The sequence below is a fragment of the Bolinopsis microptera genome, chromosome 5 (genome assembly GCF_026151205.1).
Source record: "Bolinopsis microptera isolate Bmic1 chromosome 5, MBARI_Bmic_1.0, whole genome shotgun sequence".
Lineage (NCBI taxonomy): Eukaryota > Metazoa > Ctenophora > Tentaculata > Lobata > Bolinopsidae > Bolinopsis > Bolinopsis microptera.
The window spans coordinates 9,794,727-9,822,685 of NC_087076.1; the positions used below are offsets into that span (position 1 = coordinate 9,794,727).

At 39.2% G+C, this 27,959-nt stretch overlaps 1 protein-coding gene across 17 annotated transcripts in view; it reads right to left on the reverse strand.

The window, feature by feature from the left end:
* The window catches only part of LOC134814960 (disco-interacting protein 2 homolog C-like), a 61,821-nt gene that overhangs the window by 15,248 nt on the left and 18,614 nt on the right, over positions 1 to 27,959 (reverse strand). For 5 of the 17 annotated variants that reach the window (XM_063823335.1, XM_063823330.1, XM_063823346.1 and 2 more), the window contains 24 exons: positions 23,125 to 23,278; positions 21,483 to 21,530; positions 20,793 to 20,890; positions 20,535 to 20,596; positions 14,607 to 14,655; positions 14,296 to 14,375; positions 13,979 to 14,008; positions 13,366 to 13,489; positions 13,030 to 13,238; positions 12,621 to 12,851; positions 12,357 to 12,497; positions 11,977 to 12,097; positions 10,636 to 10,755; positions 9,994 to 10,108; positions 8,571 to 8,701; positions 8,253 to 8,386; positions 7,888 to 8,112; positions 7,602 to 7,769; positions 7,365 to 7,494; positions 7,047 to 7,240; positions 6,674 to 6,802; positions 6,374 to 6,550; positions 6,064 to 6,225; positions 5,757 to 5,887 (listed from right to left, as the gene is read on the reverse strand). In XM_063823335.1, coding sequence (XP_063679405.1) covers positions 5,757 to 5,887; positions 6,064 to 6,225; positions 6,374 to 6,550; positions 6,674 to 6,802; positions 7,047 to 7,240; positions 7,365 to 7,494; positions 7,602 to 7,769; positions 7,888 to 8,112; positions 8,253 to 8,386; positions 8,571 to 8,701; positions 9,994 to 10,108; positions 10,636 to 10,755; positions 11,977 to 12,097; positions 12,357 to 12,497; positions 12,621 to 12,851; positions 13,030 to 13,238; positions 13,366 to 13,489; positions 13,979 to 14,008; positions 14,296 to 14,375; positions 14,607 to 14,655; positions 20,535 to 20,596; positions 20,793 to 20,890; positions 21,483 to 21,530; positions 23,125 to 23,278 — 3,163 coding nt within the window. Of the gene's footprint in view, positions 1 to 5,756; positions 5,888 to 6,063; positions 6,226 to 6,373; positions 6,551 to 6,673; positions 6,803 to 7,046; positions 7,241 to 7,364; positions 7,495 to 7,601; positions 7,770 to 7,887; positions 8,113 to 8,252; positions 8,387 to 8,570; positions 8,702 to 9,993; positions 10,109 to 10,635; positions 10,756 to 11,976; positions 12,098 to 12,356; positions 12,498 to 12,620; positions 12,852 to 13,029; positions 13,239 to 13,365; positions 13,490 to 13,978; positions 14,009 to 14,295; positions 14,376 to 14,606; positions 14,656 to 15,134; positions 15,830 to 20,534; positions 20,597 to 20,792; positions 20,891 to 21,482; positions 21,531 to 23,124; positions 23,279 to 27,959 lie in introns of those variants that run through there. The other 12 variants (XM_063823345.1, XM_063823338.1, XM_063823331.1 and 9 more) reach the window with 5 other exon arrangements.

Genomic DNA, 27,959 nt, shown 5'->3' on the forward strand with positions numbered 1-27,959 from the left:
ACTCAGGTATGTGATGACTTGTGGAGCACACATCGCTGAATAGCAATCGCGAAGCAGGTCTCACCAAGGCTAGGTATATCTAGGGTTTTCTTTTTCTGAGGACGCTTTGCCAGTAGTTTTACTTTTTGTGTTGTGTGCTACGGTACAGCGTTTCAATTTTTGGATATAGTGGTATGTTCTATTACAGATATCTATATTTATCTAATTCTAATGTAATATTTCAATATTATATTATATAATATATTATATAATATATATAATATATATATATTATATATATATTGTACAACTTTCGTCTTGGTAGATTCCAAACACAAGGAAAGTTTTCCTTTTGGTTGGTAATATACTCAATGATGGAAGTACAGTGTATTGGCTATGCCCCGCTTACTAGTTTAGCTCTTTCTAGTCCCCTGCTACACGGCATGTAAACAGGGATTGGCTAGTTAGAGGCGGTCCGTGTAGGCCTTACACTGTGCTTTCAGCAATACTCATAGTAAACATTAACCAGTGTACCAAAAGCTGGTCCCCAAACAATCATTTTTATCGTATTAAACTGATTTACCTACTAGCTGGTACATTCTTTTTAACAATAATTGATATAGCGATATGACTTTTTAGAAGAACCACTTGGTCACCTTTTTTTCGGGACACCTTGTAATATTATCAATTCCTTACCCGAAGAACAACTCCTCTCTGTCATAATCGTACAAGATGGATCAATATTTTATAATATTTATTATATCCAAGCTTTTTATCCAGCTTTTTATTTAGCATTATTATCATTATAACAGTACTGCAACCATCATTAACAGTGTCAGTTGTCACAAACCGTTACACCACGTGGTATTGCTAGTCGCGTGATCACACCACGTGGTATTGCTAGTCACGTGATCACACCACGTGGTATTGCTAGTCACGTGATCACACCACGTGGTATTGCTAGTCACGTGATCACGATCAAGAAATGTCATATGACTGGACCAACTGCTAGCGAGCTACTCGTTATATAAACTGACGGTTGAGCTGTTAAAATTGATAATACCCACCCTATTTTTTGTGCTCTGTGCGGTTAGAAAGTCTAAAATAGAAAACTTGACACCTTTTTACCTGGACAGATACTTCATGTATGATGATCACACACTACCGCGTCACTACTGTGTGAAAAGTCACCTTTGAGGATAATGTTTATGTTTTTTGAGTATCTTATCACACCAAAATGTTCATAAAATTATTATTTGCTATCAAAAATAGGTAATGTCACAACTTAGTAGCACAGGATGGTCCAAAAAATGGCGACCAAGTGGTCAGTATTTATATGTAATTTACATAAGCTGTGGTGTGCAACCCCCTTGAATGAATTAGAGGTCTGAACATATTTGCACAGATTCCAGAGACTGTGAAATTCATTCATTCGATGAGGGCGTGGCAGTCACATGATGTTTCTGGCTAATTTTCATGTTATCGGCTTGAGCTTGGTTCCAAGTGAAGATAATGTTAGACTGACCTTGATACTGCTCGAATACCTCACATGAGTCGCGTAATGATCAATTCATTGAGAGTGTCATGTGCTGATTGAGCAATGGGCATAAGCTGTTTAAGTAATCCAATCAAGCCCCATGCTTGAGGAAAAACCAATATGCCAGATGGAAAAGTTCCTGATGAGGATTGAATCACTCAGTCGCTTTACTTTGGGTCTTAACCATAAAATGAAAGCAACCCCAGTACCCACTGTTCTAACCTCTGTTTTTGTACGTGTAGTGACTGATGAACAAATTTGATTAGTTTCATTACTTCCACTGCTAATCTCTGATCACAATGGTATATTGCACCAGATTACGGTTAATGATAATTCACAGTAACGTACTAACCCCGGCTATTAGCTGTGATAGTAGTGATGCACCGACCTCTGATGTTGCCTGGTAGTTGACCTGGTGAAGGTAGGTGGACCACTAAGTAGACCACTAAACTATCCAAGAGGTTTGATATTGCATGATTAGCTCAGTGAGATCATGGTTTTAATTTCATTATTTTGTCTCCCCCTATCTGATCGGTAAGCACCGGCAACCACCAGTGAAACCAGCGTACCGGTAACAACCGGTTACTAACCAGTTATAAGACACTCCGTGCTTTGATGGACGCATGTTTTTTAGCTTCTACGCAACTTTTGAGTTCGAGGCGTGTTTTCACGAGAAGACGCTTGCGTTATCAGTGATATCTCTAGAGAGCTATATTTCGTTTTGGTTGCTAACCAGATCTTGCAAAGTCTTGTAAATCCCATAAGATGTTGTAAATAAGATTGCAAAGCCATCTAGCTTGTTCAGTGTACACTTCTCTGAGCTGAGGAGCCATTTGGCCGGTCATCTAACCACATAACTGCAGAATCACGTCATAGTAAAATAGTATATCATGACGACGATTAGGGCAGATACGGTTGCCTCCATGATTGGCAAATTGTAGCAGCTAATTGTAAGAGGTTGGTAATTAATGCCAAAAATATCAAATTGAAATTATTACAACTGATCAACCCTCGTGGCTCGTGCAGTAAACACTTTGAACACTGTTCAATTCGTAGCTGGCTGGATATCATAATCCATGAGAACTTCATTCAACGAATTATGACTCACCATGTATTTGATATTTAACTTGATAAGTGTTTTTTTTTCTGGGTAAAAACGAATACCTCCGAATTGCTCATAGAGTTAATTTTCACTTTTCGTTGTGATAATCTATTCAAGTTTTGCTATAAAACATTTTCAAAACCGATCTTTCGGTTAACATTAAATTTTGCATCTATCCGAGGAACTGATTATTTAACATGGATTACAAATAGCTGATATAATATCTCAAGATACCCCCTCAAATATACAGCAGTCATCATCTACTTGACCATAGAGCAATTAGAAACAGGAGATGGTAAACCTGAAACCTACCAACATCAATTGTAGGACCAGGTCGCGGTAGGGTCTGTCCACCCACCATTATCATCATAACAAGGCCATTCATACCATTCATACGTGCTGTTTTCAGGCTAATTTGATTGTTCAGTGCAAAGGTAGCCGCTACAGTACAAAGTAATCATATCGAGCCAGACACATAGTTGCAGGTCCTGGATCAGAGTACATAAAATGAGATACATATAATCATGATAATATCTGGCGCTGATGATACCTTTCGTAGGTTTCAATCTAGGTTGTGGTATTTGTGGGGTTTGAATTCAATGTTAGGACATCAGTGTTCCAACGAACTAGTGAGATATTAAAACTTTCGAATGTTAATGCATATATATTTATTATATGTATGGAATAGGATGATCAAGTTTTGTTGTCCCCAATTGTTATTGATAAAAATTCCAAAACCTGACTTTATTTTACCACGATTTAAAACTATAAGTATATCTTGCTTTAAATGCGTCATGGAGCTTTAAAATACAAACATAATGGTCGCTATTTCTTGATACAAACCCAATGGTTACAATTACAAGTGCAATTACAAGTGTAATTTGTAAGTGAGACTTTTAAAAGATCAAACCTCACTGATCCTCAATATATCCCAGCTAAATGTGCATCTCATGACTGGGTTACCAGCCATCCCGACCTGGACCCTGGACCTTAAAAACACCACCTCTACTCCAAACTTCACGGAGGTGATCTCAGTAGACTTCGTTGTGGGAACCCTCTACCTGCTGTGTCTGCTTGTACCTGGTCATTACCGGGGTGGATGTCCTGCTTTGTGGTACTGCTTCTATCATTGCTTTTAATTTGTTCAGCGAGAGAAGTCCACTGCTGTTCGGCTATTCCTGGTGAGTTTATTAAGAGTATCCCAATCTTTTCAGCCGTTATCCTGTTCAGCTCTCTATTATACCCTCGATGGTTTTATAGCATTAGTAATCTGTTAGATCCCTCACAAACCACCCTTCCAGGTTCTGTATAGGCTGGAGGATCATATTCAAGTCTCTACAGCGACTCTCAGTATTCCTGGTACTGGTCCTGAGTATCTCCCGTACCACCGTTCTGGTCATCCCACTACACCACGTACGTAAGAAGACCGTCCTGGGCTCCATTGTGGGCTACCTGACCTACCTGCTCCTGGAGAATATCATCCTGGAGCGCGAGGAGACCATAACATACGACAGGATCGATGTGTACTGCTACGAGGAGGACAACCCCAGACTAGTATCAGTACTGAATGATTCCCTCCACGTGGCGACCCTGGGGCTCCCTCTCATTCCTATAGTTATTAGCTGTATCGTGTCCGTGTACCACGTGCGTCACTCCAACCACCTCTCCGCGCACAGCGACGTGGCGGGCTCTGTAATGAAGCGCCGCGCGACCGTCACCGTCATCATGCTGACACTAACCTACTTGTTGTTCAACATTCCACTGATAGCTAATCTGGTGGTGTGGATTGTAACGGTTAACCACTACGGAGGGTGGCCTGGTCCTGTATACGCTACAAACACCTTCCTCTACATGTACTGTTGGAACCTGACGGATGTCTTGTTTGTGGGCCTGAACGCTGCTGTTAACCCTATCATTTACTTCCTGAGATTCCCTAACTGTCAGAGGTGGATTGTTGGTAAGTTGAGGGGGGTGTTTGATAGAGTTGGGAGTGAGAGGGAGGTGAGGGAAGTGAGGAGGTGCTCCGACTTTCGTGTTGACAAGTGTTCTATGATACTGAGTAAGGACTATACCGACACCCCCTACTCTGATATGAAGATGAGGAAGATAACAGAGCAAAGTCATGTGATCCCGTCATGTGACCTGCCCAGTATTGTTACACCTGATGGTGTTATCATCAGAGAAAACAGCCTGGGTAAGGAACTGGACACTGTTAGTAATGAGTCTACTGGTGTGAACTCTGTGTATAGTAATAGATCAGCTAATGAAGCAGATCCCCGAGAGAGTTAGACTCGTAGCTACTGACGGTGTACCAGTACTGATGGTAGTGTTGGTACGGATGGTAGTGTTGGTACTGATGGTGTACCGGTACTGACGGTGTACCGTTACTGATGGTAGTGTTAGTACTGACGGTGTACCGGTACTGACGGTGTACCGTTACTGACATGATGGTAGTGTTGGTACGGATAATAGTGTTGGTACGGATGGTAGTGTTGGTACGGATGGTAGTGTTGGTACGGATGGTAGTGCTGGTACTGATGGTAGTGTTGGTACTGATGGTAGTGTTGGTACGGATGGTAGTGTTGGTACGGATGGTAGTGTTGGTGGAGGTATCAGTAATGTGTATATCAGACTGTTTTACAAGGAGTAGCAGTGAGATGCAGACAGATCATCCTCATGCTATCCTCTCGTGGGCCATCCAGGCCCAGCTTCTCTAAAAAAAGGGAAAAAAGGAGTAGTAGAGCAACGCCAGCATCTGGTCATTACACAAAAACTACTAAACACTCAATTTTCACTTCTTCTCTTCCTTATCCCTAGCACCAGATAATCATCGAACTTAACCACTGTACAGAAAGTATACAACTATCAGTGCTAATAAATGGAAGTACATTTTAGAAAAAGTTTGCTAATTATTCCCGTTTTATTATTGTTATTCCCACTAAATGTTTATTCAATTTCCTATAGCTATAATCTTTTTGTTATAACAATAGCTTTTGGTATTGATGACCATGTTTAATCTATCATTTTACAACTGGTTGATACTCACAGCAGAACAGAAAAGAGAATGTAAATTATTAATACTCTATCCATGATACAATAAGTCTAGAAACATATCCAATAAATACATAAGTAACATACCCAGCAAGGCACCATAAGACGAAGCCCATACCACTGAAGGGGTCCAGAGAAAGGGCTAGATGCCGTGAAGGGTAGAGCTCACACGCGCTCTTTAGTGCGCGACAGTATCCGTTACAGGCAGCGTGGGACATCTGGGGAAATGGGGGTTAGTTGGGGAGATTGGGAGATTGGGGTTAGGTGGACGGGGGAAATGATGTGTATCATAGAATTTCAGTGAGATTTTGTAAATGTTTTTAATTTGTCAGAAGATTCGATAAATAGCAGGATTTAATAAGTAAGATTTAACGAGCGAAGCTGGCAAACAAACCTTGACTCCAGTGAGGAGACCGTTAGAGTTAACAGAAAAGTCCAGGTAAGCAATCATCTCTGGAGTGGGAGGTTTGTAAATGGTCACTTTCTTCTTGTTCACTGCGTCGTCTGTCTCGATAAACATGGGCCACTTCTTGGGGTCCACTACTTGTGACCCTGCCTGAAATTTGTCGTGTTTTGGAGCAAGTTTTTTAAATCATAAAAAGAATTATATGTCCGGTAAATAGTTAGTTCTACAAAATAAAAAATTTGATTTTTTCCGTTCACCCTTATGTAATTAATGAAGATGTGTTATTATTCTGTCTTACCTTGCTGGTCATCAACTTCATAACACCATGCGTGGTCAAAATAGCCATGATATTACAACACTCCATCATCATCTTCAGGGTTGGCAGTGCGGCCAACAGATTGTCAGCGGAGGGTGGTCTGATGCACACTGGTACTAGCCCCGCGTACACGCAACCGTAAAACGCGGAGATCAGCTCCTGAGAAAGTTACAAATGTTAAGGTTACTGGACCATTTCTTCTGTATTCCCAAATTCATCTAAATCTTGGCCAGAATTTCTGAGAGAGAAGGAAGGTAATACAAAAGAGAAGATGAGTCTAACCAGTCCTGCAGGAAAGAGAAGTGCCACGTTATCTCCAGAGTTAAGTTTAGCTTTCTCCAGAGTGAACCCTGCTATCCGTTCCGCTTTGCGGTGCAGCTGTGAGCACGTGTACTTGTGTCCTACGTGAGCCTGAAAGGGTTCTGTTAGATATAGCTACACGTGTAACTCTCCATTTCACTTCAAAGTGGATTCGGACAGATGGACCAAACTAGCAGCCCAATTTCCAAACAGACGATCACACAATTTTCCTGTTTTCTTGACAAGTGGTTTGTGTCGATAGATTTCCTTTCTTTTTATATTTCTAACACCAGCTATCAAAACAATATTATCACCATACTTATCCATGAAGTAATGACTAAAATATCTCGCGTACCTTGCTGTCTAGCAGAGAAAAGAGAACGTGTTCAGGGGTCTTCTGAGCGCGGAACCTCAGCGTCTCCGACAGGAACTCAAACTTCTTGGCAGCGTCCTGGTCGTCGAAACTAATGTCTAGGGGTGTCCCCGACGCCTCCACGCTCCTGCCTCCACTCTTGAGTGCCATGTGCATGTGCATGTTAACTGGCAGCTCTGAAGAGAAAATGTATCATCATCAGAACTAACATTATACTTTCCGGCAAAATATCAGGACATTTCCTGTAGTGCCAACGCTAAAATGACAGCGGTAAACAATCGGGAACAGAAATAAACTTACCGTTCAAGTTTTTGGGTTTTGGTAAGTTGGTTATACATCGATAAGGGAACATAAGTATGTTTGATGGGTTGAGTTGTCCTTTCATAAATTTGTCTTTCGTTTCTTTTATGTTCAGACTTCCGTCACTGCACTGTAATAGGGGTGTTTAGAAATAACCTAAATCTGAGTTCTCTATTTAACTCCAAAAATTCAAGAATAATCACCCCATTCCAAACAATTTGACAAGTATCAACAAACCTTCGGAAGTCCGGAGGGAGCCACCAAGAGGATGCCGTACACAACAACTTGATGGATACTCTCAATAGCTTGCTGAACGTGGGACATCCACTGGAAGGACTGTTCGTCGCTAAAGTTGTTACTTTGTTCTGCCACCACCACTATCCTCTCCTCTCTTAATAAGGGAACCTGGAGATGATAAAGGAGATAAACATGGAGCTGAGGATGTTCATTTAGTCACTAAAATCAAGTTAATATCTCAAACTTTTAATTATAATTGTTCCAATTTTTTCTCTCGACAACTCACAGAAAATATGGCAACTCTGAGTCTGTGAACAAAGCTGGGAGGTTCGACCGCCAAAACGGTAGCTCGGAGGTCCTCACTGTTGTGGACCCTCCCACCCAGTTTGATCATTCCCGCTACTGTCCCGGACACAAAGACTGATCCGGCTGCGTTCACGAAACCGAGGAGACCTGTTTTAGCGTAGGCATGGTTACCAACCGGCCTGCCTTCTTTGTCGAGTGGGATGACCTGCAAGGAGCAATGTTATCAAGATAATACTTTGTTCGGGACTAAAGAAGTAAAAAGTGTAATTTAAATACATATAACATGTGGTATTTTTACAGCTACGCCTAATAAACCAAACGCTATCGAACACTCGCTCAACAAACCTTAAAGTACTGTTCAGATTTGCCAGAAAGCCCAAAGTAGCCAGATCCACAGCTGATGCTACTGATACAGATCTCACCAATCTCGTCTGTTTTACACATCATAGATCCTTCCAGTTTCAGGATGACCAGGTTCACTAGAAGGTTACTAATTTTATGATATTATTTTTTTCAAAAATCACACTGTGAAAGCTAAAAGAATTTAAACCTCACCAAAGGCGTAATTTCAAACAGACAAATAGCAAAGTCGGGTGATTTGCCTTATTCATCCCGACCCTACCCAGCATTTCTTGCAAATCTCGCATCTCTTAAATAACGTACCTCCAGGGAGAACATTCCCACAGTCCTGTAAACTCAGACTGGTGAGATTGGCGTCCTCGTCGTACTTAACAACGTTGTAACTTAGAGCTGATAGGGATAGTACTCCCCGGTGTCCTATATCGCTCCTCGGCCTGGGAACACAGTTGTTTATAGAGGTGGACACTAACTTACAGCTAATTAAATTGTTAATTATAATTTGTGGGTTGTTTCTTTTTTTAAGTATGTTAGTTGAATTGCGGCACAGACTGGCTAGTAGCCAGGCTAGTTTTGCTCGATGTAAAACTCTCGTACATTACCATTCAATCTTATAATGGGTTTGGCCAGTGTGAAAGCCTATCAGGTGCACCATTTTTTCATGGCTTCCTTTGTAATTCAAAATCTGTATGTACCCAAAATATAGTGCTCTTAAAGAGAACAGTACACGACACCAAACGTTACACGCTACTTTAATAAACATTTTAAAGTTTTATCAGTACTAAAAGTTTAAAACTTTACACGATACTTTTATAAAGATTTACTTTACGTTACACGATACTTTAATAAATTATATAACTTTTATTAACAGTAAAAGTATAACCCGATACACTTTAAACACCATTGTACGAAAGATCCAAACCCAGGATACCCTGACTGGAAAGGGGAGGCGGTGCTACACTTGTGTTCTGTGGACTTTTCAGAACATACGAAGAATGGTTCCTGGCACCTGTCAAACTAACCCCATGCTTCACTGGTGACACAATCAGGCTACCTGCTTTGTCGGCGGGAAATGGTTGAGCAGCCCTCAACAATTTTCCCGTTTTTCTTCTTCTTTCTCAGACTCGCCGACGGATCAATGATTGGCGAGTAAATCGGAGACGGAGTCTCGTGAACTATCGATCTAAATATTGCAGGTATTAATGCTTCATGACGTTATGAGTGAAGCATGATGACGTCACGTTAATGACGTCACCAGCAGTGCTGATTGTGCCACCAGGACACACAAAAAGACCCTTCAGACAATATCCTCGCCCTAGTAGCAGCAGTACCTCAGTGACCTGGACGCCTTCATGGTCTCAAATCTCAACTCCTCAACCTCGGACTTCCTCCGTCGTTTCTTAGTCTTGGTACTGTACTTGACCTGTCTGCCCCTGCTGTAACTCCCAGGTGACATGTTGGTCTCGTACACACTACCCGGACTCAGGGGTACACTTCCGTACTCGCTTCTCTCTGTTCTGTGTAGCGAACGATGATAATTCCTCCTTTTTTTAAGCAGGAACACAACAGTTGAATAGAGATTAGAGAACCTTTATGGGACATGGCAACCCAGCTATACACTATGTAGGCTTCTGCCCCCGAATGTTTAGCTTCAAACCCCTTTATTCGTGTAATTTGTAATAATTATATTCAAATAAAACAGCTGTAAAAACTCCACAACACACATTACCTCCTCAGAGCGAATGTAAGAGAGTTAGGACTGTAAGCACAGGGACACATGGCGGCTGGGTCTAGGCCTTTAGTTTGGAGACTCGACTGGAAACTGTCACACGTGTAAACCGTCCCTGAATTTGGCTGGGTTAGCATCGTAGATGTTAATATGGTGTTGCGATAAATTATCCGAATTTTTAGATAACATAGATGAAAATTCAGTGTCATGGGATCACTTGAAGGTCAGTGTTGTGTAGTTTTTGGGTTTCTGATCACATTTTTGACCAGGTTCCTTTGTAAATTGTATTATGTTAGGTGCAAAGTTCTGGATCAGAACGTGTAATGTAATATTACTAGTATTCATCGTATGTGAATATTAACAAATATTCACAAATTCTTGGGCAGTGCGATAAGTTGTCATGCTCTAACTATTGCAATATTTTGTTATGTATTGCTGATGTTAACGTTGCAATTAATTAAATAACTAAGTTCTGACGTACGGCTAGAATATACTGAAAACTTTAAATTGAACACATCAATCTTACTGCACATGTAACTTAGAAACTTAATATACTCGAACCCATTCTCTCCTTAGAAAAATAAATAAATAGATTTAGCAATAATGAATTCACTTAAAATCTAAAAATTCACAAAAACTCACATGGTTGGTATCCATCCGATACTAATATCATTTCAAGACAAGCCAAGTTGATATCTTTTGGCATTTGTGTAACTTTCAGAGCGTTCAACATCGCTCTTGATGATGTAACCGCGAATTGAGCTGAAATAAGGACATCATTATAATCAATTAAACCGCTAATTAAATCAATTAAATTTTCTGATGTCGTCACTGTTATTAACATAGCATAAGACAGGAACTTGGTAATATTTTGTATAAAAAGAATGGCAGACTACAACTTGGTAGTGCCCATGGGTTGCAGCAACTGGAGGGACTGGGCCTGTGTAGTTTTGAGTTCACCTCAACAGTGCGTACCCCCACCTGGGGTGCATCTGGAGGTTTTGGTGGGTACCTTATGACATGTAGTAACAGATCTGCCTATCGCAGGGACGAGCGATCAATGTTGGATGCATAGAGTACACAAAGCAACCCAGCACAGTGCGCGCAAAAGTTGGATATATAGGGAGGAAAGGTAGAAAATATTTCCTTGTGTTTGAGTATTGACAAATGTTAATTGTCGCTATTTGTTGAGTTAACCAATAATAATTAACCGGAGAGTTGGGAGTTTCATATCATTTAATTTATTACGTTATTTTATCAAATTATACAATGCACCGAGTTAATCCAGAAATAAACCAGTTTATCGTAACATTAGCCTCACATTGACATGCTTACATTTAATACACTGACCAGTTACTTTGCACAACCACACACTACTCTATTCAGTTGTATGCAATTTCCTAGTAACTACACAGTACATACTGATATTTCATCCGAGTACAAAACTCGATTACATGCACGATTGACGTACACTACAAATTTGTAGTTAATGTTGCTGGAGAAAGCCAGGAGCGGGAGGTTGCCCGTTTTTCGACACTTCAGATGCGCGCAGTTTGCTTGGCAGGCAAAGTTGATAAACTTGACAAATCTAATTAGTGGCGGTGGAGCAAATTTCTTGCTAAAATTAGCCAGTAACGGCGAGCTTTATGGTTTCTTCAGAGAGGAAATAATGAGAGTAGACAGTGACTGGTGACACTGTAGACACAAAATATTTATACAAGCCAATTTTAGAGTGGTTGAGTTTAGCGAAAAAATAACTCCAGAGTGACTATAGTGAAGTCTGTGAAGCGCAATTATTTCTTAGTCTCCACATCGAAAATACATTTCTTATCATTTTATTATTTGTTATGTACATTTCCCTGCATATTTTTCATTTTGTACAATTCCCGTATTTCCCAGTACAATTCCCTTATTTCCAAGTACAATTTCCATATTCCCCAGTATATTACCCATAATTCCCAGTATATTTCCCATACACTCTACCTTTGTGTTTAGTGATAACTTGTAACCAAGCAGCGGGGTGATTGCGGGACAGGAGAGGAGGGATGAATATCGTGTTAGCTCCAGAATAGATAGGTCCAAGAACGGACATTGCTAATCCCACCTGTAGCAGCGAGGAGTTAGCTAAATACTCAGGTAAATGTCTGATTATAATTAATTTAACTAAAATTACTGTTTAAAAACGTTTACTAATTATTTAAAATGTTGATACGTTTACAGAAGTGAGGACGCTCAAAAATTGCTGTTGGTCACCGTGTTTTGATCATTGTGGAGGAAAACAGATCGGAGATGGAAGCCAATACTTTCTGATTTAATAAATTAATATTCCCTTTCCTTTTTGAATATCGAGTGTAAAGTCTCACCTCTCGTTTAGGGTCAACAAGACTGACGATTATTTTTCCTCTGTCGTATCCGCACGCTTGTGACACTGCCTTTGTGTTGGTGACAAGAGCAGCTCGGGATAGGGTTACACCCATTACCTCACCATTTCGAGCTGTCGTATACTGAGGAGGACTCTATTAACAACGGGAAGTTGAAACCTTTAAAGTAGGAAAATTATTTCAGGAAGAAACACCTGTTACCGGATACAAACTTATCGTTTGTCTCATAATATAAATTAAAATAACCTCGATATAAGCAGTGCTGTGAGGGCTCTGTCGGGAGGGTGGTATCCACTCTTTAGGAGGTTTAGGACAGCTATCAGTCTGATACCACACCAGTTTGGGCCACCCTTTCAGCTGGACCACCTTGTGATCTGAGGGGTCCTTGGGAAGGGCTTTGTACCCTGTCTCGCTTGTCAGGGCTAGTTGGACCCCACAGGAACCCAGTAGGAACCCTAGCTGTTGTGCTCCTGGTTCCTGAAAATAATGGGTATCAGGGGGTGGGAAATATATTCTATTATCTGGTTGTTTCAGAGGAAACAGAGGAATTTTATGAGAGTTTTTACATTTGGGGCAATATCTCTATACTGTACTGATTAATATTTGATAAAATTTAAAAAACAAAAAATAAACTCCTTGGTTATAAAACACTAACCATGTTGGAAATAGGTGCCTCAACAGGGACTGGGACAAGGTTAGCAAAGAGGCAGGCAAAGAAAGCGGCAGCGAAGGCGCCAGGGTCTTGCGAAGGGTAGATCAGGGCTACTCGGTCTCCTTTTTTCAGGATAACATCTCCTTTCTCTTTCATCATGTACTTGGACATTATACCGTAAGCTATCTTCTGTGTTCTGCTTAGCAGCTTTGCTGAAAGATTATGGTTTTAAGAAAGATGTTGTTATAGGTGATTCGGCAAGAGTTGGGTTTAATATGTTTATAAAACAAAATTAACATAAGAAAATTATGTGGGGAATATTAAAATCTCCAAACGTACCATATGATACATGAGATGAAACTTTTCCGTTGTTATCGAGGATGGTGAACGCAATAGCTTTCCCTGTTTGGGTGCCGTGTTTATGTAAAGCTTCCTCTATACTTCGTGCTTGTCCTTCTACTTCCTGAAGAAATGGGTTAATTAAATACCTATAACCTAATTAATATGCAAATAACTTTATTATGAATGTTTAATGTTTATCTGTCGATCGAGGTGATTCAAGAAATGATTTAATAAATCAATAATAATCGTTTTAGCTTTTCAGAGGAAAGATTTTTGCTGAAACTGCAGGCTAGCAAAATGTTAACTTCTTCAGACAAGACTAAGATTAGGTAAGGTAATTAGTTAATTAGATAATTGAGATTAAACTCAAGAAAGCATGCAAGTATGTGTATTAAAACACAGCAAGTTTGTGTATTAAAACACAGCTTTACAGTGAGTAGTGATAATTGGAATCATTAGTGATAAGGACACTGAAATTAAGAAGTTGCATTCCATATGTTTTAGCGCAGAAATCCAGGTTAATAATCATTCAAGATGACAAGGTATTTGAAGACAAGGTGTTTTAAAAGACAAATTAAGAGACAAAGTGACACTAAGTCATGTGACATACGTCATCCCAGTAACTCGGTGAGTCATCCTCCTGGACACGGGGTAATTTAACTCATTTCATTGAACAGATTATATAATATAAACATATAATAAACATATAATACACGGATATAGATCCGGATTTGTATCTATATATCATTCGGATAACGGATACTTGAGATTTTGGAAAATTAATGGCGATCGAATTAATAGTAACAAATGATAGTATACTCATTATTTTCCATCACAAACATGACTGTGTAGTGTTAATATTAAACGGCACGGGCGGAATTGTTAATTAAGCAAGCATATTATCAAGTTATTTGGCAAGTTCCTTACCTCGAAGTCAGGACCACTCAATACTTCTGAACAAGGACCTTCTGGTTTGGGAGCATTAGGGTCCACTTCGGGAGCGGGAACTGAAGAGATATTATTTAAACTCATAAATTTAATTAATTGGAGTTGTTAGCGCACGCTATGATGTATATTCATGAAATCCTTGTATACCAATATAACGAGCTTCTAAGGTGACGCAAATGGAAAGGATGATGCAGCTCATATCATGGTACCGTAAGTAGCACAAGTATCACTTATTATTACTCCACAACCAATGACATGACAAAAATAATAACACATTCAGCAATAATTACTTTCAAATAGTTCATCATCTGAGACGTAGTGTTGTTTTTTCTTTGGTCGCTGAAAATATAGAAATTAATACTTGATGATGTTTACAAATTTCATAAAAATTTCATTAACATTAAGTCACCTTATTGTGGTGTGAAATGAATAAAGAGTTGAAATGTTCTGTGTTTGAATGTATTGGCGGCACCGACGGTAAATTCGAGAACATCCACTAAGCAGTCCCACCGCTAACTGACAACCTCCCAAAAACACCCGATATTAACCCAATCAATAGTTGAATGTTCACTACTTTTTCTACTGACTTAATAGTAGGCGTAAGGCGTTGATGATTAAAAAAGACGAAGAGAACTGAAATTATCTGTTATTATCTGCAATTATCATTAGTTGCAACAACATGATAATCTCAGTTCTCATCGTCCTGCTTATCATCTAATTTCTAAAGCTCAATCCCATGATAGGACACGTGGCCGGGCTCAAACCGTACCTTCCGTTTAGTACTGCCACGTGATGCCCATATATGGATTATACCGTACCTTCCGTTTAGTGCTGCTATTAAGAGTATCCTCACTCTTAGTCCTGGTGTGCTTCTTACGCGAGGGAGTAGCAGGAGGCAGGCAGGGCTGGGACCCATACTCGCTGGAGTTCATCTTCTTGGATATGAGACTTTGCATGTCATTCTCAATCTGTCTCCTCAACGTCATGCTGAACTCAGCTAACTGACGCTGTACAATGTCCGCCACGTCTGTGGAACACACGGACAGGGAGTCCGGGTTGAGAGCCTCATTGAGAGCCTGGGTAACCCGCCTCTCCCTGTTAACATCACTGAAATCAAGCAGGGAGGCAGCAGAGCCGATACTGTGTGTATCTGCATCGTCATCATCGTCCTTGTTATTGTTCTCGTCACTACTCTCCTCCTCATCCTGGTCCTCCCCTATAGTACTGGGGCTCCCCACCGTGCTACCACTCTCACTGGACCCTGTTTCTGTGGCCTCCTCCTCTGAGGTTTCCTCCTCGCTGCTAGAGTCCTGGATTTCGTAGTGGAACTTGTTCTTCAGTTCCGTGATCACTGGTTGGGAGATGGTATTGTGGGAACGGTTTATCGTGGCGTACTCCACTTCATCTTCTGCGAACTGATCCATCACACGTGCACCTGCGCGGTTTGTTGCACGTGCACCGTTCTTGTATGTAACTTACACCCCGTGCCGAGGAACCTAAACTATGACATTCTGCGCAGGATGAAGGATATCATGTCGTGAATTAATCAAACAGCGAAATTAATAAAATAAAACAAATTACGTAGTTGTACAGATGGTATAAGTTCACAAAGCGCCCTCATTGGAGAGGAAGATAAAGAGAGACACACTGTACCGGAGTAGAGCGGGCATTTAGTGTATGTATTTACCGTGTGTTACGAATAAGGATGTGCAGACTACAGTTAAACAACAGATTATGCAAATACATGTCCATTTTTGTGAGATTGAGCCACTATTTGGCCCCTCTAGGCCTACCCGGAAGAAGACGGAAAGTTTGACAGCGGTGTTCAACTGAGGCGCTAATAAAATAGCGAGCGTAGGACTATTTTAGGGTTATTAATGCGAGACAGTGAACCGCAAGCTGTCTGTAGTTGACACCAGCCATTGGGCATAACATGCGGCACTGCCAATAGGATTACGGCAAACATACCACGTGACACAAATCAACCAATCAGAGCACAGTATTCACACCACGTGACGGCAAATAGCCAATGGGAGGAGGGTAAGAGTGCATGCGGACAAGCAGCGCGTAATTAGAGCTACTAATTAGACACAGTGATACAGCTGTATCGCAGTACTTTAAATGGTAAACTGACGGTCATTCGTGTGATTTCTTATGATAACTGTTATCTGGACTAGTTGCATAAACCTCAATCACTCTCACATGACCATGATGAATCAGTTAGAAAGTAGAATAAGGTGGCAATAAAGGTGGCAATAAAGGTGGCAAACAACTTAAATACACTTCTTCCACCGACAACCTCAACAAACCGACACGTAATAAGCACAGCAGGAAATAATAATTATTAAATCAATTGGATCTGGCATACTACAGTATCAAAGCTTGATATATAAAAGCAGAAACTAAAGCTAGCCTACAGTTACAAAATATGTATGTCTGCTACACAAATATATATCTCGAATATTTTCTATAAATACATAATCCTCCGAGAACTTTAAATTTATCATAATATGTAGAAAAGTGAAAAGAGTGGGCATTGCTTACGAATTTTGAACTTTTTAAACGTGCTAATCGAGATATAATTGATGATAATTAATGAAAATTAACAAAAACACTCGAGCACTAGAAACTCGCGAGTGGCGTAATTGTATGACAAACACCTTAAGAATTAATTGTTGTATTAATGAAGGGAAATGTCTTCAAGTATCTACTACGAAAATCCACAACGCATAAGAAATCTTCGAATAAATTAAACGTCCAAATAAGAACTAAATATCTTAAACGAATTATAAAAACTAGGGCTTGTACGAACAACCACTATTGGTTATCTAGAAATACTTTCAGAATAACGGGCCCAGGTGTCGGTGATAACCAACAAAATTATGTCACACAAATCTCTTCAAAGCGTCTCATTTCTAAATATTTCAGAAATTACTAAACTGTCTAAGTTCCTAATGTTCTATTAATATTTACAATACTCTTTAAAATATCTGAGGTGAGAAACAGGTAAAAATTAAAGGCTACATCAGTAATACAAATTAACTAAGTATGCTAAATATAAACGTTTATTAGATTGTAGTCAAACTGAAAGAATGCGATAAAAAAGCCGTCATTTATAGAAAACTCGAATCGACAACTAAAGTGAAAATAGCCATTTTACGAGGAATCTTAGAATAAAGATAATCCGTCAGATGAATATATCAGTGTTAGTACGATAAGAAGTTGAAGTGTACAAAAGAGACATGGCCCTCAAACAGCGTGTGAAGCTGTAACTTTTTACTCTTCGCACTAATACGTTAGATCAGTATGCATATAAATCAACGTCATACTATGTTAAACATTCGTTTTAAGGGACTTATTAAAGGACGAAAAAATAAATGTAATATGAAATCGTTACAAAATTGTTAAAATTTGATAAAAAATGTTAGAAATATATCTGGGGTATAGGGTTTGACTAAATAGAATATACTTAAAAAATGCTATATAAAATGTACTTTAAATACTTTGAATACCTCTTCAATAACGTAATAAGGGTAACCTAAAATTCCTAACGCTAACGCTTTAAAACGACCTAAATACAATATCTGTACAATAAACTAATAAACTTAACTAACAACTACTTCGCAGATAAACAATGTAGATCGGGTCAATGTCTACAAACCACCTTAACACCTAAATAACTTTGCAGTTAACATGCTCTAAAAGTGTTAACCCTCTACACGAGTCCACACAGGTACTTCTTGAGCCGGCCGCTAAACTTCTTCTTCCTACACCGATCCTCCTCTATCTCTTGAAAAGGGTCACGTGACTTCACCACCATTCCCGTCAGTCTCAGGAACGCTTCTGTCACGTCGTGATTCGTCTTGGCAGAGGTCTCCATGTACTGTACTCCCAGGTTCTGAGCGAGCTGCTCTGCCGCGCCGCGCTCAATCTGACGAGAGCCCGTCATGTCGCTCTTATTACCCACCATCAGAAAAGGAAGGAGAGGTGGTACAGTGCCTTTAGCTATCTTCACCTGACTGAACAGTTCCTGTACGTGACTGAAACTGTCCGTGTCAGTCAGACTGAACACGCAGAGGAACCCCTCGCCGTTACGGAGGAAGGTGTCCCGCACGCTCGCGTAGTCCTCCTGTCCTGCTGTGTCCGTGATCTGAACGTTTACTTCACTGCCCTGGTGGGTCACATACGTTTGGTAGCTGTCCACTTTGGTTGGTTCGTAGTCCTCCACAAATTCTTGGTACAAGAAATGTAGAGAGAGAGCACTTTTACCGACGCCTGGTGCTCCGATTACTGTTATGTTGAAGCGGGGATCAGCAGAGTTCATCTTTTCAATTCTCCCCATAGCTGGGAAAATCCAACGAGCTATTAGATGTGCACATATTAGATAAAATCGGGCTAAATAACAGTCAATAGGGTAGGGAAGACGGTTAAAAACCAGATTTCCAGTGATAATTTAACATACTCTAAAGGATTAACGGAGAATATGGGGCCAACAAAAAAACTAGAAATGGTTGGGAAAAATTGAATTTTACGAGCCAGCCTTACGTTAAAACTGTATGCCTTAAAATAACAGCCTATGTGCACCAATATCGATATTTCGAGACAAACGAATATAAAAAAATTTGACCCTGTCATGCAACTGCAAATAAATTTAATAATAGCAACCAAAAATAGCGCACCGACACTTAATCACTTATGCTGCCGAATGAAAAAATGAAATTCCTGGCGGGATTAATGCATACAGCTGGTGCATGTGGCCTGAATGACAGAATTGAATTATTCGCGGGATTCTATTTTAGCCGGATAAACCAATTAGCGTGCCAGTGAAAATGCCTCCGAGTTGGGAAATGCTATCTTTATCTATAGATATTATCCTTTTACTGATTTGATGATTTCGAATCATTAATCTGGCGAAAGTGCTGGATCTTCTTCTGCTCAATGTTCAGTCTACGATCGCAAGTTTGTTAATTAAATCTGCTTATATTGCGGAAAATATCAATGTGAAAAGTGAAAATGCGTAAGTACATGTCTAAAAATAGTAAATGTAATTGGTAAAACCATACAACAATTGTCGTTATCTTGAAATAATGCCAGATTCTTGACAACTAATTAAATTTTAAGATGTCAAAAGACTTCAAATATTCCTAGGCTTGGTAAGTAATACAGCTGCTGGAACTTACGGTAGACTTTGAGCTTTCGTATGATAATACATAACAAAATAGTAGGTAACAATGACTTCTCAAAACTAATAGACTGCTTTCAAAATATTACTAAATCTACTCGATCAAAGGTGCGGCCCAAACTTGCGAATAAAACTATGGTAGCGAAATGTTTCACCTCAATTCACACTAAAAATGGGAGAGAAATGAAGGAGTGCAAGTTTAGAGGCACTTCAAAAGGCATCCTCTGGATAGTGTACAAATTAGCAGTAGAAGCCGGAGCAGTGTTCATTCTCCGTCGTGTCTGAAGTACTAGTAACCAGGCAGTACTCGGTACTTTTATCCGATACAAGCCACCGGGGTGTTGGTTATGTAACTTGTATGCATAGAGGCCTCAGTGTAAAGAAATGGGGGAAATTAGATGTTTAAAACGTACAAGGCAAGTAGTACAAGGATTATATATAATCCAGTCAAAGAAATGTAGCGTCGTAGCATACAAAGAAATGTTGTTAAGTAAGGTAAATATTGGATACTGAGTACCAACGTCTTCGTAGCTGACGTAATGGAACCCGCATCATGAATAATGAATACATCAACACAGCTCCCTCATACTCATGTTGATATTAAATTACTGCGCTAATATATATAGTAGCAAGTAGCGATCACCCGATCATGTTAAGTTTCTGGTAACTCGTAAACAGTGGGTGTTTTCAAACGAGAATTTAATAAGCAAATATAACAGCAAATCTATTCGTACTTTTGGAAGATGTTTTATATTTTAAAAAGTTATCACTCTCAGGGAGACGTTTACTAAAAAACTCAATCTTGAAAGTAAATAATTTTTCAGCAGCACAAAAGCAGGTTGTAAACGAGAGATATTCGCTGGTACCGAGCCGATATCGCATTCCAGCAGCGCTTTTTAAATAGAATTTAATGACATGGTGATTAGTGAGGTAAGCTTTATTTAAGTTGAGTGTGAACAATTTGCTGATTGGTCCGGGTTTAAGTATACAAAACATATTATTCTAGCATGCATAATTATTTTGAATATTTCCAAACCTGTAGCGTGTGTAGGAGAGCTTGGATTTTGTTGGAGACTTGCCCGCTATGACTGTTCGGCGCTGAAATGTCGTTTCTTAATTTCTACAATGATGGGAAAATATACTCGCGAGGACACGCTGTGAAGATGACAACGTTGGATGGTTACTATGTCGCCGCGCGCTACATATATGTTTCTCTAAACGATCTGTTTGATGCCTTTGTTGTGGATGCCGTAATCTCAAACACAAAAGAAACCTATGCCATGAGTTCACGAACCTAGATTGTTGCCATATCTAACTGAACTGAGATGAGTTCTCATATTTTCCAAGGTGTCAGGCGTCGTGAGAGGTAGTGGGGTCTGTTCCCCGTCATCACTGAAACAAATAACACCTCTAGGTTTTGGAACAGTGTGAAAAACCTTTCTACCTAAAGTCGAGGGGAAGAAACGGAGCTGTTGACCGTTTTCCCGCTCTGAAGTCTAGACAAATTCACTTGGTGACAAATTGTCATCAGAGTGTACTAAATATTCCAATCAACTAGTGTAATGCTGTAAAGTTGCTTGAATCGTACATGCTAAGTTGTTAAGGATACCTGACAGATTACATTTGATTGATTAACATCATGCTACACTCAGACATACACATGTATTAATCATACATACATTCTTGCAGGCATCTGTAACACATTCGACCCGTGAAGTTTGTTCACTTATAATTTCTGGTTTCTTACATGGATGTTGGATTTGTATCTTATACATTTCCAGCGATAACATCGACAAACCCGTTGATTCAAGAATCAAGTCTCAAGATAACACTGATCTACATGAATACATCATTAACAGCTTATATAAACACTGACAAAACCCATATAATTTCCATGCAACATTTAATGGGGCATAAGAATTACACGGTTTAATGAAACAATAAATGTAAAAGCCATGTTCTGGAGGTTTCCATGGGAACCAACCTATCAGGAGGGGCGTCAGTGGGTGGAGGGGGTATTAGTAACATCGGCCTGAAACACGTGACACACGTTTAAATCACGTGACACACGATTTAAATACACAAACTGTTTCATATATTAGGGGTTTTGTTAAAGTTGTTGTTTGCCCGTTAAACATTACACTTTGCAGATCGTGATAAACGTGACGGCGATGTTTACATTGAAAACGTTTGTTAAGGTCTAACACATATTTTGGTCTATTTAAAACTGCGCACAAAAAGAGAAGAAACATAAATTTGGAGAAATAATTATTATTGTATTATATACACTATACATTGTACATGACAAGATTCATATCATTGTTTTGCATGATGTGTGTACCTGGTGTACCAGGTTACTCAGAAGGGGAACTACAGTAAGAATTAGCAATTAGCAGTAAAACACCAACATCTGGACAGGTTAATCCGAGATAAAAACAGAGCAAAGTGGGCAACATTTTGAATTTTTATGTCTAACGATGGTATTAATATGTATTGGAGTTCGGACCAACTCACTCCCACAATAATCTAAATATCGAGTTTAACTGGTTCAAAGTTCAAAGTTTCACTGCATTTCACAATTATAGTCAAGTTTTTCATAGTTTTGGCTCACTGCCATCATCTTCACAAACGAATAATTATTTACCAGACCCCGTTAAACTGACTAATCGTACACTACATGATTAACACAAAGGTGGCAAGTCATTTGTAATTCTCAGTGTAAACGCTAACAAGTCACATGGATTAATCAAGAATGTCCTCATTGAATCATAAGATTACAATGATATGTTAAACTTGTAATCTAATATTCTCTCAAGTCGCAATTACGATAACACACATTACTGTTATTAGAAGTAAAAAGAGTGGCAGTCAAATACTAAAGTCAATGTGTAAGATGTAACGGGAGGTTTATCAGAACATCGTCAAGTTTTCAAGATCAACTGTAACCGAGCTAATAGTCACCTGTGTTTACCGCTTAATTTCCACTTAACTGCACAAAATGCTGACAACAATACGCATTAAAATACAAAACGATTTAATATATTGTATTATTACAAAAGAAAGCACGTTGGAAGTTTTGAAGCGTTTGATTAAGATCTATTTTTATCTAACTGCGTGTTATCATGTATTACATGTGCATTGTGCATATTAAAGTTTACATGCCTGCATAATATTATTAACAGCTCCTTACTTTGCAAAGTTACAGGGGCTGTTTTCTGGGCAAATGCAATTAATTTACTTAACAGCAGGGTTAAGTAAATTGCGTAAAGTAGTTGTTAAAATACTCCGTAATTAAGTTATTTAACAACTTAACAGCAGGGTTAGTGTTTATTAAACTACTTAAATGTTAATGCCGCGAATATATCAAGAGACGTGGAAATAGCTGGTAATGTGTCTTCCTTCAAATCAAAATATGCCAATTATATGAAAACTGACGACGGCTTACAAAAAAGTTCAAATCTTATATAGTTATATCACTGAGACGTGAGAATCTTTGGTCAAATAGTATCAGTGTTTAGGGTGATCACTTTAAATCATTTTGGACCTAATCAAAGAAAACCATCACGTGTATTAGGATTTTAAGAATTTCGAGTGATAACAAATAAAAATGCTAATATAAACCTCACCTTGGCCTTGGCAGTTCAATCCCATCGGTATCGTAGCTCGGATTGCTTTTCTTCTGAATCTTCTTGGGAGCGGCTGAACTTCTTTTTTCTACGTGCAAGTTAGGCGTTTCCTCCTGCGCGGCCAGAATCTGCTGCACCGCCGCTATACGGCTAACTAGGAGGGAAAACAACGTCATGTTACACACTCAACAACAACAGAACAACATTACACAGGTTTTATGTGTGTGAGGGGGTGTGTGTGAGGGGTGTGTAGAATGTAGTTTCTAGCTTGACCGTGAGAGATTAACCCCGGGTATTTACTCAACCGGTTGAGTAGAGAGTATAAGAAGTAGTGTTATTAGTTTATAGTAGTAGTACCCCTGCACGTGCAAGGTTGAGAAGTACAGGGCAACTTCACTGTCTCTTTTGTGTTGAAGATAACGATACGTTGGTGAACTTGTGACTGTTAAAATTGTAATTTAAATTTTATTAGATCCGCACGTGTCGTTCTTGCGAAGCATCTTTCTTGCTAAAAATAATAACCCGTTTAAATACCATTTAATTTCAAATATCTCCGGGAACTGTAGCAATTGAAGTTCGTTTCCTGTCCCTGACTGTTTTAATATTTGACAGAATTTAATCAGCATCTTTCAGATACCTGTTTGAGGAAGGACTCTACTTAGTGGGTACCAGCACTGCGAGCATGCTCAATAATACTGCCACCAAAATAACGTCAATGTCAGCACGAAACGGTTCAAATTTGATTGAATTTAAATGCGACTGAGATTAAACACACCGGTTCTCTAATATAGAAGATCTTAAATTTAATATTTAACTGTAGTATTTAGAAGACTTCTACATAAATCACATGTTTAAATTCAATATTTAATTCTGCATCAGCTGGGTTTAATCTATAACCGGATTCTTTATTCCTTCGTCAAACTTTTAGGTGTTTTAAGATGGCCAATATTTTATATCTATATATTTTTTATCCATGTAGGGGGAGGAATCAAGGAGCCGTAGGAGATGTTTTTTAAAATCTTACTGAAACTTTGCTTACCACTCACAAAGTACTAAGGACATGTCCTCCTGAGTACCCGGATAATAAACTAGGAAATAACACGAAGATCAGTTCAAGTTCATTCAGTGAACCAGATTTATCACGTACGTGTTACACATTATGGTGTCAGAATACTCATGTTTTATTACTGTGTGTTGAGACATTATGGTGTGCGAAGTTGGGATATTACCGAGATTACTGTGCATAACTTGCAGACACCGAGAATCCAGCCAGCAGGACTATTCAACTTAATACTTAAATGTAACGTGTTGGATCATGGAACCTGCTTGAATTATTGCTGCCACTAACTTGATTTCATAATGAATAGCACATAATATGCGCATTTTATGCAGATTGTTTGTTTTTTTTGTTACAAAGGTGTGTAAATATATATTATATATATATATATATATGTGATGTGTGTAATAGAGCGTAAATCGCACACACACAAACTAAACAGCCTACAAAGCACACACACACACACACACACACACACACACACACACACACACACACACACACACACACACACACACACACACACACACACACACACACACACACACACACACACACACACACACACACACACACACACACACACACACACACACACACACACACACACACACACACACACACACACACACACACACACACACACACACACACACACACACACACACACACACACACACACACACACACACACACACACACACACACACACACACACACACACACACACACACACACACACACACACACACACACACACACACACACACACACACACACACACACACACACACACACACACACACAAACACACGCTCTTATCTGTCAACAACAGACAGATGAATCATACAACATCACATATAATGTCACCTATTTAGTAGCTCTTACACGGGCCGCGTTACAGTCATGTCACCAACATAGTGTAACAAGAACAAGGTTGGTGTTACTTGTTAACTTTTCTAAAGTTTCCAATTAGATGAGAACTAGTAACTTTGAAGGTCACCACTTGTCAACGTCTCCTCACTTCAGAGACAAGGGATAGCTCATCAGTCAGAATAGGTTCATCTTGTAAGCTACATTACATAATATTATAATAATATTTGATATTATGCAGGGTGGTGTTGTTATCCAGTATGCACACACCTTTATTTTAACAGACTTGAACATTGTAACTCTCTGCTGCGTGTTATTCTGATATTGTCGACGGTAACAAATAAACGGTTACTGATCATGATTCGTTGGTGATGACGAGATAAATACACGACTTTACAAGTTATAGCATATTGCATAAGCAGACATTTTACATTTTACAGGCTATAGCAGACTAACCATGGGCATGTTAGCGAAATGTTATTGCCGTTAACGGTATAATTCAGTTACTGCACCTAGTAAATTTAATACTAACTCATTAAATATTAGAAAGAAAGTCAGCGACAAATTATTATAAGCCACCTCACTTAAAGTTTAAAATTCTTATTCATTACGCAGAATCGTGATGTTTTGTTAAGAATCATCTCCACCATTACATCACCGGTTATTACAGAGGCGACGTGACTCTTCAACTTCTATATTATCAGAGATGCCTCACACACATTACTACCGTATTACCGGAAAGTAATAACATTTGTAACAAAAAGCGCTGTATCAGGTTCAACTGTAGGATCTGTATTATATATAATTATATATGCCTAATAAGGTATTATTAAGATGGTAACACCACCATATAAGGTAATGTTGTCATGGTAACGGCTGGTTTCCTAATTTGCTGGTGATAACCGGGTTAGAATAATATTCAATAACCATAGTTTGGTGTTGGATGCGCTAAATGCACTGAAAATTCCCATTTATTGTCGGGTATAACCTGTATCTAATTGGCTGGTGATGACCGGGTTAAATTTTAATAAACAATAGTGTTGTGAACCAGGAAGGCCCTTTTGTGTGTGGCATTGTACTTCTGTGTTGGGCTAGATTGGACTGAAGTAGTAGGGAGGTGTGGTGAAGTGTTGTGTAGTAGTGAAGTATAGAGGTGTAGTAGTGTAGTGTAGACTGTAGAGGTGTAGTTTAGACTGTAACTAGAGGTGTATTAGTGTAGTGTAGAGGTGTATCAGTGTAGTGTAGAGTTGTGGTAGCTGTAGTGTAGACTGTAGAGTTGTGGTAGTGTAGTGTAGACTGTAGTGGTGTAGTAGTGTAGTGTAGACTGTAGAGGTGTAGTAGTGTAGTGTAGACTGTAGAGGTGTAGTTTAGACTGTAACTAGAGGTGTATTAGTGTAGTGTACAGGTGTATTAGTGTAGTGTAGAGTTGTGGTAGTGTAGTGTAGACTGTAGAGGTGTAGTAGTGTAGTGTAGACTGTAGAGGTGTAGTAGTGTAGTGTAGACTGTAGAGGTGTAGTAGTGTAGTGTAGACTGTAGAGGTGTAGTAGTGTAGTGTAGACTGTAGAGGTGTAGTAGTGTAGTGTAGACTGTAGAGGTGTAGTAGTGTAGTGTAGACTGTAGAGGTGTAGTAGTGTAGTGTAGAGTTGTGGTATTGTAATTAATGTAGTTTTATCTACAATAACAATACAAGTGTTGCATAGAGGCGTGGTATATAACACAATATACTGGATAACAATCATGTGAAATTATGGTAATTATTCTTCTCCCCCCCCGGCCCCCCCCCCCCCCAGGCCACAATGTCTACTACGATTATTATGCAGATAATTTATTCCAAACTTGAGATAAACCTGCGTCCCGCAGCCCTAAGCAATCTTGCTTTGTACATTACACAGGTATGTGTATAGTATGTGTATATCCTTAAGGGGGGGGGTTCACCCTGATTTTTTTGTGAAACTTGGTTTCGAGATAGCAGTTGACCAACAAACTAGGACCAGTGACCAAACTTTTGAGGGGGTCCCGGACCCCAACCGCCAAACGGTGCCCGCGGGGCTGCCACGCCCATATTTGGTCCAAATCAGGCCCAATTTAGCCAAATACCCTGAACATGCCCAAAACCCAGATTTTAGGTGCTTTACTTGTAGCTAGTGGTCCCCTGAACTCGTATATGAAGTTTCATCAAGATTGGACAAAAAATGACTGAGTTATGAGCTAAAAACTATATGCCCATATTTGGGCATACGCACTAAATTTGATCGATTTTGGCCCATAAATTGGTCAAATATCAATATTTTTGAATGAAACTAACTTTATATGAAAGGTAAGCCTAAACTACACATTCTCTATGATTATCAGCTCAATATCTACCTAACTGTGGATTCTGTGTCCAAATAATCGCAAAAAATGAACAAAATCGCCCATATCTCAGTTCGCGATATTTGCAAAACTGACTTCGCTCAAAACAATAGAACTCAATAGGGTTTCAATATTTTTTCATGAAATTTTCAGAATCAACGTAGAATTGTCTCATGACCTTAAGTTTTGGGACAGAATTTTGAGTTAGGCCTTTAAAAAAATTTGGCGGCCAAATTCTGAAAAATGCCCGGCAAATTTTAGAATTTGGCCGCCAAATTTTTTTAAAGGCCTAACTTAAAATTCTGTCCCAAAACTTAAGGTCATGAGACAATTCTACGTTGATTCTGAAAATTTCATGAAAAAATATTGAAACCCTATTGAGTTCTATTGTTTTGAGCGAAGTCAGTTTTGCAAATATCGCGAACTGAGATATGGGCGATTTTGTTCATTTTTTGCGATTATTTGGACACAGAATCCACAGTTAGGTAGATATTGAGCTGATAATCATAGAGAATGTGTAGTTTAGGCTTACCTTTCATATAAAGTTAGTTTC